The sequence below is a fragment of the Salvelinus alpinus genome, chromosome 6, assembly GCF_045679555.1.
Source record: "Salvelinus alpinus chromosome 6, SLU_Salpinus.1, whole genome shotgun sequence".
Lineage (NCBI taxonomy): Eukaryota > Metazoa > Chordata > Actinopteri > Salmoniformes > Salmonidae > Salvelinus > Salvelinus alpinus.
The window spans coordinates 60,892,160-60,903,691 of NC_092091.1; the positions used below are offsets into that span (position 1 = coordinate 60,892,160).

Consider the following 11,532-nt stretch of genomic DNA (forward strand, 5'->3'; position numbering starts at 1 on the left):
CAAGAGTCAAAATGTGAGACATTGTAATTAATACTTTTAAAATTATTATTACAGAAGAAGTATAAACGTCAATAATTATTTGAATACCGTATATTTGACTTTTTCTTAACACAAAATTAAATTTCACATCCTCCGATATAGAAAAGTAAACATCCACCACATGTATATAAATAAATGTACCTTATATTTTAAAAAATGAAGTCAAGGCACATTTGTTATGTTTATGTAAAATTGTAGAATTTTGAAATTGAAAAACATATTTTTGGATGACAGCCAGGTGTATTTTGTTACACCAAAATGAACATCTGTTTTAGAGGAATGAAGATCAACAGTCTGCCACACAAACATTTTTTAATTGTCCACAATGAACACTTGTGATGCAGAGTAAATATTATGTAACTAATAACATTTTCAGCTAGAGTTATTAAGGTTAAACTTGTCATTCACTAACAGCTGAAAAAAACAGCTGCAACAACAGCAAAAAAATCCACGTTTAACATGTTATGTTTGTGTGATATTGTAGAATTTTGCATCTGAAAAATATATTATTGGGTGACAGCCAGCAGTATATTGATTGTTACACAGAAATGACAATTTTTTTGGGGGGGGGGATGATGCAACTAATGTAGACATTAACAAATGCATTTCTATCACTTCCAAAATAAAAACATTTAATTGAGGAGGATTACCAAGATGGCTGCACGGTGGCTTCAATACAGCGCCACATGTCAGTCGTCCAGGGTTTATGCACATCATTGTTCGAAAACCCCATTAGTAAAAAGGGCTTAAATTATAGTTTCAGTATAGCTTTAGTTTTTCAAATGTTTTTCTTAATTATTTTATTTTAAGTTTTTGTTTACCATATTTAACCTTGCCAGCTACATTGCGTGTGCGAGCGTTGCAACTGTACTTACATGTTATTCAATCATTTCCCCCACATTTCTCACATGCTTAAACGTGCCTCTGTGTAGCCAAGAGCTAAAAATAGATTTGAGATGCACATGTGTTGACTGTCGCCTCCTTATTGGATATAAGGAAAAAGATACAAACCCACGTGGATGCTTGACAGACACGAGGAGAGGATAATTAAAGATAATTAACTAGGTTTCCCTTTTCATCTGTGGATTTATCGCTGGAGTAGAGAAACACACGATTTTGTATGACTCCGGGTCAAAATTCTACAAAGAACCAGCTAAAAACAGGACAATATGCAGGTAAAATAACAACCCAATGTTCATCTCCCAGGACAAACTAACTAGCAACAGCTAGCTACCTAAATGTCCATGATTGTTTCGACCTGTCCACAAATTAATATAGTCTGTTCACAGTTGGCTTTGATGTTTTAACCTGAGTGTCAAGATCACATCTGATGTGGATGAACAAAATAAGCATGCGGATGCAGGCGTGTTGTCAGTAGAGTCAGCAGGTTACAACTTCCCCAAACCAGCCCCTCAAGTGCATACACATGTTGATTTTGACTATCCCCATCAGACTTTAGTTCATGACACGCAGGTTAAATTAGCAAAACCAACTACGGTATATTCATTTGGGGACAGGTCAAAACACACAACACATTCATGGATATTTAGCTAGCTATTGCTAGCTAATTTGTCCTGGGACATGAACGTTGGGTTGTTCGTTTAGTTTAAATGTAGGGTCCCTTTTTTTGCTGGATCTTTGCAGAATTTTTTATCATACAAAATCATGTTCTCTACTCCGACAATTAATCCACAGATTAAAGGGGAAACCTAGTTAATTTTTAGATAGGGTTCTTTGATTAATCTCTTCTCGTTCAACTGTCAATCACCCACGTGGGTTCGTATGCTCGCGAAAACCAATGAGTAAAATGGAGAGGGGGACTTGCAGGTGTTAAGGTTCTGAAATAGAACCAAATTCTATTTCAGCGCCAGGCTATGCAGACACCCGTGAGCAGTTAAATAGTTGAATAATGGGTACATTTATTTTGCAACGCTCCCACACGAAATGTGGCCTGTCTGGTGATACTGATAGTAGTTGGGATTGATGGTCTGTTTACATAGCAGGTTATGATAATTAACGTGGCAGGTTAGGGGAACCAACACAGTAGGTTAGGTGAAATAACAGGTCAGGAGACTGAGGTTAAAGTGAGGAAAAGGATTAGGGTAAGACGTTGCTACAACACTAACGTTGTCAAACAACTGTTGTCCACTAGATGAAGTTGTAGGTCTACTCCATCTAGCCACAATGGTGAAATGTAAACAGATGATCAGTCCTGACATACCATCAATATCATAACACCTGTCTAGTCAGCATATTAACATGTTTGTTTTACATAGCATCTTTCTATCTGAACGTTCCACAACGTTGTGTCCTCCTGAACGAACGCACCCCTGGTTGGCTCAGCCCTTGTTGTTGTAGCCGTCCACCATACGTGGCGTGATGCTCCCATCCTCCTCCACGTCCTCTGTGATGGCCTTGCCCAGCAGCTGACCCATGTCTTCAGGAGAGATGCCCCTCGGCTCGCCCACCTTCACCCCCAGCATATCCATACTCAGCACCGTGCCTTTGGGTATCACCACCTTAGCCACCACTGACTTCCCCAGCTGGAAGAGAAAATAATATGGAGATTTCCTCCTACAGTATGTGTTGTTGTACAAAGAGAATACTTGATGTAAGGGAGGTTTATGACAAACATAATGGGCCTACCTTATAAAAGAAAATTAATATAACATCATTATAATTTGAGAAAGTTATTATTACAAATGTCAATGGGAAAAATATTGATTTTGTATATTATTGATATATGTTGTATATTTTCTACATACAGTGCCTTCGGAAAGTATTCAGACACCTTCACTTTTTCCACATTTTGTTACTTAATTCTAAAATGGATTAAATAAAAAATGCTCCTCATCAATCTACACACAATACCCCATAATGACAAAGCAAAAACTGTTTTTTAGAAATGTTTGCAAAACAGAAATACCTTATTTACATTAGTATTCCGGTGCCCCCGCACATAGACACTGTACCAGCACCCCCCTGTATATATTGTTATAATTTTTACTGCTCCTCTTTAATTACTTGTTACTTTTATCTCTTATTCTTATCCATATTTTTTTTAACTGCACTGTCGGTTAGGGGCTCGTAAGTAAGCATTTCACTGTAAGGTCTACTACACCTGTTGTATTCGGAGCATGTGACTAATAAAATTGTATTTTATTTTATTTCATTCAGGCCGTTTGCTTGAGACTCGAAATTGAACTCAGGTGCATCCTGTTTCCATTGATCATCCTTGAGATGATTCTACAACTTGATTGGAGTCCACCTGTGGTAAACTAAATTGATTCAACATGATTTGGAAAGGCACACACGTCTATTTAAGCTCCCACTGTTGACAGTGCATGTCAGCGCAAAAACCAAGCCATGAGGTAAAAGGAATTGTCCATAGGTCCAAGACAGGATTTTGTCGAGGTACAGATCTGGGGAAGGGTACCAAAACATTTCTGCAGCATAGAAGGTCCCAAAGGATACAGTGGCCTCCATCATTCTTAAATGGAAGAAGTTTGGAACCTCCAATACTTTTCCTAGAGCTGGCAAAACTGAGCAATCAGGGGAGAAGGGCCTTGGTCAGGGATGTGACCAAAAACTCAATGGTCACTCTGACAGACCTCCAGAGTTCCTCTGTGGAGATGGGAGGACCATCTCTGCAGCACTCCACCAATTCAGCCTTTATGGTAGAGAGAACAGACGGAAGCCACTCAGTAAAAGGCACATGACAGCCCGCTTGGAGTTTGCCAAAAGGCACCCAAAGGACTCTCAGACCATGAGAAACATGATTCTCTGGTCTGATGAAACCAAGATTAAACTCTTTGGCTTGAATGCCAAGCGTCGCGTCTGGAGGAAATCAAGCACTGCTCATCACCTGGCCAATACCATACCTACTGTGAAGCATAGTGGTGGCAGCATCATGCTGTGGGGATGTTTTTCATTGGCAGGGACTGAAAGACTAGTCGAGGGAAAGATGAACAGAGCAAAGTTCTGCAAACAGAGAGATCCTTGATGAAAACCTGCTCCAGAGCGCTCAGGACCTCCAACGGGTGAAGTTCACCTTCCCACAGGACAAAGACCCTAAGCATACAGCCAAGACAATGCAGGAGTGGCTTCGAGCAAGTCTCTGAATGTCCTTGTGTGGCCCAGCCAGAGCCCGGACTTGAACCTGATCATCTGGACTTGAACCTTGAAGGAGTTCCCACATATGATGAGCGCTTGCTGGCTGCTTTTCCTTCACTCTGCAGTCCAACTCATCCCAAACCATCTCAATTAGGTTGAGGTCGGGTGATTGTGGAGGCCAGGTCATTTGATGCAGCACTCATCACTCTCCCTCTTGGTCAAATAGCCCTTACACAGCCTGAAGGTGTGTTGGGTCATTGTCATTTTCCTGTTGAAAAACAAATGATAGTCCCACTAAGCGCAAACCAGATGGGATGCCGTATCGCTGCAAAATGCTGTGGTGGCCATGCTGGTTAAGTGTGCATTGAATTCTAAATAAATCAGATGGTGTCACCAGCAAAGCACCATCACACCTCCTCCTCCATGCTTCATGGTGGGAACCACACATGCAGAGATCATCTGTTGACTAAATTTGGACTCATTGGACCAAAGGACAGATTTCAGTCTAATGTCCAATGCTCGTGTTTCTTGGCCCAAGCAAGTCTCTTCTTATTGGTGTCCTTTAGTAGTGGTTTCTTTGCAGCAATTCGACCATAAGGGCCTGATTCACAGTCTCCTCTGAACAGTTGTTGAGATGTGTCTGTTACTTGAACTTTGTGAAGCATTTATTTGGGCTGCACTAACTCTAATGAACTTATCCTCTGCATCAGAGGTAACTCTGGGTCTTCCTTTCCTGTGGCAGTCCTCATGAGAGCCAGTTTCATCATAGCACTTGATGGTTTTTGCGACTGCACCTGAATAAACTTTTTTTCCGGATAGACTGACCTTCATGTCTTAAAGTAATGATGGCCTGTCGGTTTCTTAGCTTATTTGAGCTGTTCTTGTCATAATATGAACTTGGTCTTTTACCAAATAGGGCTATCTTCTGTATACCACCCCTACCTTGTCACAACACAACTGATTGGCTCAAAAGCATTAAGGCACACCTGTTAATTGAAATGCATTCCAGGTGACTACCTCATGAAGCTGGTTGAGAGTATGCCAAGAGTGTGCAGAGCTGTCATCAAGGCAAAGGGTGGCTACTTTGAAGAATCACAAATATACAGTTGAAGTCGGAAGTTTACATACACCTTAGCCAAATACATTCAAACTCAAGTTTCACAATTCCTGACATTTAATCCTTGTAAAAATTCCCTGTCTTAGGTCAGTTAGGATCACTAATATATTTTAAGTATGTGAAATGTCAGAATAACAGTAGAGAGAATGATTCATTACAGCTTTTATTTCTTTCATCACATTCCCAGTGGATCAGAAGTTTACATACTCAATTAGTATTTGGTAGCATTGCCTTCAAATTGTTTAACTTGGGTCAAACATTTCGGGTAGCCTTTCACAAGCTTCCCACAATAAGTTCCTCCTGACAGAGCTGGTGTAACTGAGTCAGGTTTGTTGGCCTCCTTGCTCGCAGATGCTTTTTCAGTTCTGCCCACAAATTTTCTATGGGATTCAGGTCAGGGCTTTGTGATGGCCACTCCAATACCTTGACTTTGTTGTTCTTAAGCCATTTTACCACAACTTTGAAGTCATTGTCCATTTGGAAGACCCATTTGCAACCAAGCTTTAATTTCCTGACTGATGTCTTGAGATGTTGCTTCAATATATCCACATAATTGTCCTTCCTTATGATGCCATCTATTTTGTGAAGTGCACCAGTCCCTCCTGCAGCAAAGCACCCCCACAACATGATGCTGCCACCCCTGTGCTTCACGGTTGGGATGATGTTCTTTGGCTTGCAAGCCTTCCCCTTTATCCTTCAAACATAACGATGGTCATTATGGCCAAATAGTTATATTTTTGTTTCATCAGACCAGAGGACACGTCTCCAAAAAGTACGATCTTTGTCCCCATGTGCAGTTGCAAACTGTAGTCTGGCTTTTTATGGCGGTTTTGGAGCAGTGGATTCTTCCTTGCTGAGCGGCCTTTCAGGTTATTTCGATATAGGACTTGTTTAACTGTGGATATAGATAATTTTATAACTGTTTCCTCCAGCATCTTCACAAGGTCCTTTGCTGTTGTTCTGGGATTGATTTGCAGTTTTCGCACCAAAGTACGTTCATCTCTAGGAGACAGAACGCTTCTCCTTCCTGAGCGGTATGATGGCTGTGTGGTCCCATGGTATATATACTTGCGTACTATTGTTTGTACAGATTAACGTGGTACCTTCAGGCGTTTGGAAATTGCTTGCAAGGATGAACCAGACTTGTGGAGGTCTACAATTCTTTTTCTGAGGTCTTGGCTGATTTCTTTTTATATTTTCCCATGATGTAAAGCAAAGATGCACTGAGTTTGAAGGTAGGCCTTGAAATACATCCACAGGTACTCCTCCAATTGACTCAAATTATGTCAATTAGCCTATCAGAAGCTTCTAAAGCCATGACATCATTTTCTGGAATTTTCGAAGCTGTTTAAAGGCACAGTCAACTTAGTGTATGTAAACTTCTGACCCACTGGAATTGTGATACAGTGAAATAATCTGTCTGCAAACAATTGTTGGAAAAATTACTTGTGTCATGCACAAAATAGATGTTCTAACCGACTTGCCAAAACTATAGTTTGATAACAAGACATTTGTGGAGTGGTTGAAAAACTAGTTTTAATGACTCCAACCTAAGTGTATGTAAACTTCGGACTAGTCAACTGTAAATATATTTAGATTTGTTTAACAATTTTTTGGTTACTACATGATTCCACATGTGTTATTTCATAGTTTTGATGTCTTCACTATTATTCTACAATGTAGAAAATACTAAAAATAAAGTAAAAACCCTTGAATAAGTAGGTGTGTCCAAACTTTTGACTGGTACTGTATGTAAATGTGATATTCCGGTTTTAAATGTTTTATAAATTAGCAAACATTTCTAAAAACCTTTTTTTGTCTTAAGTCATTTTGGGGTATTGTGTGTAGATTGATGAGAGGGGGAAAAAACAATTTAATACTTTTTAGAATAAGGCTGTAACGTAACAAAATGTGGAAAAAGGGAAGGGGTCTGAATTCTTCCGAATACACTATGTCAAAAATATACTATATAAATATTTTCCCTTTGCCATTCATAATATTAACAGTCTCCAAAAAGTATGTCACATTTATTTTCAATTAAACCTCCCGAGGCCAACTCACCTTGTCATGGCAGGCTTTCTCACAGGGTAGCATCTGTTTGACGCCCGTGCCTTGGGCCCGCTCCACCAGGCGGATGGCTCTGACCAGCTCGGTCAGCTCAGAAGGCTCCAGCGACGCTTCGTGGTCGTTGCCCTTCCAGCTCTTGTCCAGGGTCACGTGACGCTCCACCACTTTTGCCCCCATTGCCACTGCTGCCACGGTGATGCTGATACCCCTCTCATGGCCGGAATATCCGATGGGAATATCAGGGAATTCCTTCTGGTATTCCTACAGTATGTCAGGAAAATGGAGAGTGAAATACCATGGGTCAATTCATTTCCTTCCCATCGGAACACAAATATGTCAAATTCTTGTTGTCTCTCTCTCTCTCTCTCTTCCATTGCTGTGCACTTGACTCAACCGACGTTTCCTTATGACATTACCCCGGGGTGACAACAGATAACGTGCTGATCCTGCTCGACAACCCCTTCCTTGTAATAAACCAATGGGAAGTCTTACTGCTATGACACGTAGGTTGACATCCTCAGGATCCAATGGGTAGGCACTGGTGCACTGTAGGATGGTAAACTTCTGATTGTGTTCCTTGACCGTCTGATAGACTCGTCTCATTGTCGCCATTGACTGCATCCCACTGGATATCACCATAGGCCGTCCTGAAGTTAAACAAAGTTGTAATTTCTACAGTAACTAACTTCACTGATATGACACATATTACACATTTTGACAGCACATTCAGAGTATAACATTTAACTTTTACCACAGTAGTGTGGCAAAGATGTAGTGCATATATAACACAGTGTTAACTTAAATCACTGACCTTTTTTTGCAGTCAGTTCCAGATAGGGGAAATTGTTGGCATCGCATGAGGCAACTTTGAAGAAGGGCACATCAAGCTCATCCAGGAAGTCCACAGCCATCTAACAAGCGTTGCAAAGCAGTTGGGGTAGTCATGCATGTTTTTGCTTGAAATCCAGAATATCTACACAGTCACAGCAAACTAATTCAATAGACATTAATCATGGAATAACCTCTTACCTCGTCCATTCCAGAGGCGGTGAAGAAGATTCCAACCCCCTTTGCATATTTCTGGAGCTCTCTATATTGTTCATGACTGAACTCCAGATGGCGCTTGTGGTCACCATATGTCTTTCCCCAGGAATGTTTGGAGTTGTACGGACGCTCCAGGGCACGCTTGTTGAACTTGTACTCAAGCTCACTCTTCTGAAACTTGGCGCAGTCTGCCCCGCAGTCCTGTAAATTGATGCCAACGTGAGTAATAGCGTCAAACACACACACCCTACTTCCATTTATGCAGATCCATGCACAGCAGCAGTACAGTATCAGGATCATAGCAGGAAAGACCTTTCCCCTCAGTCCTGCCATTTTTTATTTATTTTTTTAATTATTTTTCATTTTTATCCCATTTTCTCCCCAATTTTCGTGGTATCCAAACGCTAGTAATTACTCTCTTGTCTCATCGCTACAACTCCCGTACGGGCTCGGGAGAGACGAAGGTCGAAAGCCATGCGTCCTCCGAAGCACAACCCAACCAAGCCGCACTGCTTCTTAACACAGCGCGCCTCCAACCCGGAAGCCAGCCGCACCAATGTGTCGGAGGAAACACCGTGTACCTGGCCCCCTTGGTTAGCGCGCACTGCGCCCGGCCCGCCACAGGAGTCGCTGGAGCGCGATGAGACAAGGATATCCCTACCGGCCAAACCCTCCCTAACCCGGACGACGCTATGCCAATTGTGCGTCGCCCCACGGACCTCCGGGTCGCGGCCGGCTGCGACAGAGCCTGGGCGCGAACCCAGAGACTCTGGTCTCATACACAAAGAGCTCGAACCTAACACTACTTTCAATCCCTAAAGATACATAAAAACAATCTAGTCATACTAAGATGATATAATGCTATAAAAAGGTAAAGATATAAAACAGTAATATAAAACAGTATTTTACATTTTCTCAAAATAAATCATATTTTTAATAAACTGCGTTCAATGTGGGTATTTTTCCCCAGTAAAAAACAACATCCTACTTATAAGACCATCTCCTTCACTAATTGTACATCTCTAAACTGTACATGAGAGAGAACTTGGTCTCACTGTACAATTTCCTTATTGAATATATTTGCTAATATATTGGGTCGCCCACAAAAAAGGTGCCTGTCCCAGATTTGTTTGTGCTCTTGCCAAATTAGATTGACTAAGGAAGATTCCATGAGGTGAACAGAAATAGACTAGCACACAGACTACAAAAAACAGGTCCTAGCAGTCACTTGTTGCATGACTGGTGAGGACTGGTGAGGACACTGGCTTATCATTGGATAGGCACGATGCAGTGCCCTAGACCACTGCGCCACCCGGGAGGCAGTCCTGCCATTTCTACATTACCTTTTGATTTGAGGTTATTAAAGGAAGATTTACATGGGAGGGATGCAGGATGACTAAGTTTCCCCACACTCATACATGTATATGTGTGCCTTTCTATCCGATGTCGCCCAGCCTGTTATATTAAACTGAAGCTTAAGCCACACTAAATGGCAGTTTCTCTGACACAGATCCAGCCTAGTCCTGGACAAGAAAAAGACTCAATTCTGCATTCAGCATGCTTTTTGTCCAGAACTAGGGTTAATTTGTGTCCAGGAAAGTCTTAGTCCTTAAAGTCTTACAATGTCTCTTCATTTAGCTTCCATTACCTTGGCCATCTTGATCATTTTCTTGGCGATTTCAATATCTCCCTGGTGGTTCTGTCCAATTTCTGCAATAATAAAACAGGGGTTAGAACCCCCAATCATCCTGCCAGGACCAAGTTCGAATTTCAGAGGCATTTTTTAAATAAAAGTGATAAATGAAGTTGGTAAATGATTAAGAGCCTATGGCAAATTAATCACAATCTTTTTAAGGATGAGATTTTCAGAGGCAGTCTTGCACAGTGGATCGAGGAAGAAATTGCTTATCGTCTGCCCTTTTATACACTTCCCTAAAGTCAGCCTATCCAATGATAAGCCAGTGTCCTCACCAGTCATGCAACAAGTGACTGCTAGGACCTGTTTTTTGTAGTCTGTGTGCTAGTCTATTTCTGTTCACCTCATGGAATCTTCCTTAGTCAATCTAATTTGGCAAGAGCACAAACAAATCTGGGACAGGCACCTTTTTTGTGGGCGACCCAATATATTAGCAAATATATTCAATAAGGAAATTGTACAGTGAGACCAAGTTCACTCTCATGTACAGTTTAGAGATGTACAATTAGTGAAGGAGATGGTCTTAAAAGTAGGATGTTGTTTTTTACTGGGGAAAAATACCCACATTGAACGCAGTTTATTAAAAATATGATTTATTTTGAGAAAATGTAAAATACTGTTTTATATTACTGTTTTATATCTTTACCTTTTTATAGCATTATATCATCTTAGTATGACTAGATTGTTTTTATGTATCTTTAGGGATTGAAAGTAGTGTTAGGTTCGAGCTCTTTGTGTATGAGAAGTGTCATTATTTAGTGGACTGCAGTGGACTGTAGGAATGCGTACTCCCAATAACTCAAGGCCTCTCCTGACTGATAAGAAATCCTGTGACATGCACAAAGAAATCCTGGGTGATGGAAAAGTACTGAAGTACATCTTTGTGGAAGGGAGAGGGTGAGAGCTGTAGGTGTAAGTGGACACGGCACTGTATTGAATGTATTGTAATGAAACAGGCAGGGAGCAGGTCTCGAACCCTCGATCTTCTAGCCCGAGGTCCGGCGCGCTATCGACTGTGCCGCAAAAGCATGCTCGTGCGGCTGAGTCGATTTCCGCGCTTATAAACACAGGGTCGTTACACTACTCCCTCCTTTCAAAGAGCGCGTCCTCGCGACTCTACGTCTTACAGGAACGCGCTCACCGGCCAAGCACACGCACTGTCGTGGATGCAAGGTCCGATCACTTCTGACGCCAGTGTAATGAAACAGCACGGAGCAGGTCTCGAACCCTCGACCTTCTAGCCCGAAGTCCGGCGCGCTATCGACTGTGCCGCAAAAGCATGCTCATGCGGCAGAGTCGATTTCTGCGCTTATAAACACAGGGTCGTTACACTATGTATTCAGCTGGACATCTTTGTTGAGTACACGTTTGAAACGTCACTTTGAATTTGGGCTCTTTTGTATGATAAATATGTCTATGGTATATTGAGATACTGGTCTTCTTATCAATTGGCGTT

At 41.5% G+C, this 11,532-nt stretch overlaps 1 protein-coding gene across 1 annotated transcript; it reads right to left on the reverse strand.

Moving 5' to 3' along the window:
• Nucleotides 1-207: 207 nt before the first annotated feature.
• Nucleotides 208-10,269, reverse strand: LOC139577607 (sialic acid synthase-like). The gene is made up of 6 exons (XM_071404741.1): nucleotides 10,029-10,269; nucleotides 8,366-8,581; nucleotides 8,148-8,247; nucleotides 7,829-7,983; nucleotides 7,331-7,597; nucleotides 208-2,582 (listed from the first exon to the last, which is right to left on the reverse strand). The coding sequence occupies exons 1-6, from the start codon at nucleotides 10,158-10,160 to the stop codon at nucleotides 2,379-2,381; spliced, it is 1,074 nt and encodes a 357-aa protein (XP_071260842.1). The 5' UTR covers nucleotides 10,161-10,269; the 3' UTR covers nucleotides 208-2,378.
• Between the last annotated feature and the right edge of the window lie 1,263 nt (nucleotides 10,270-11,532).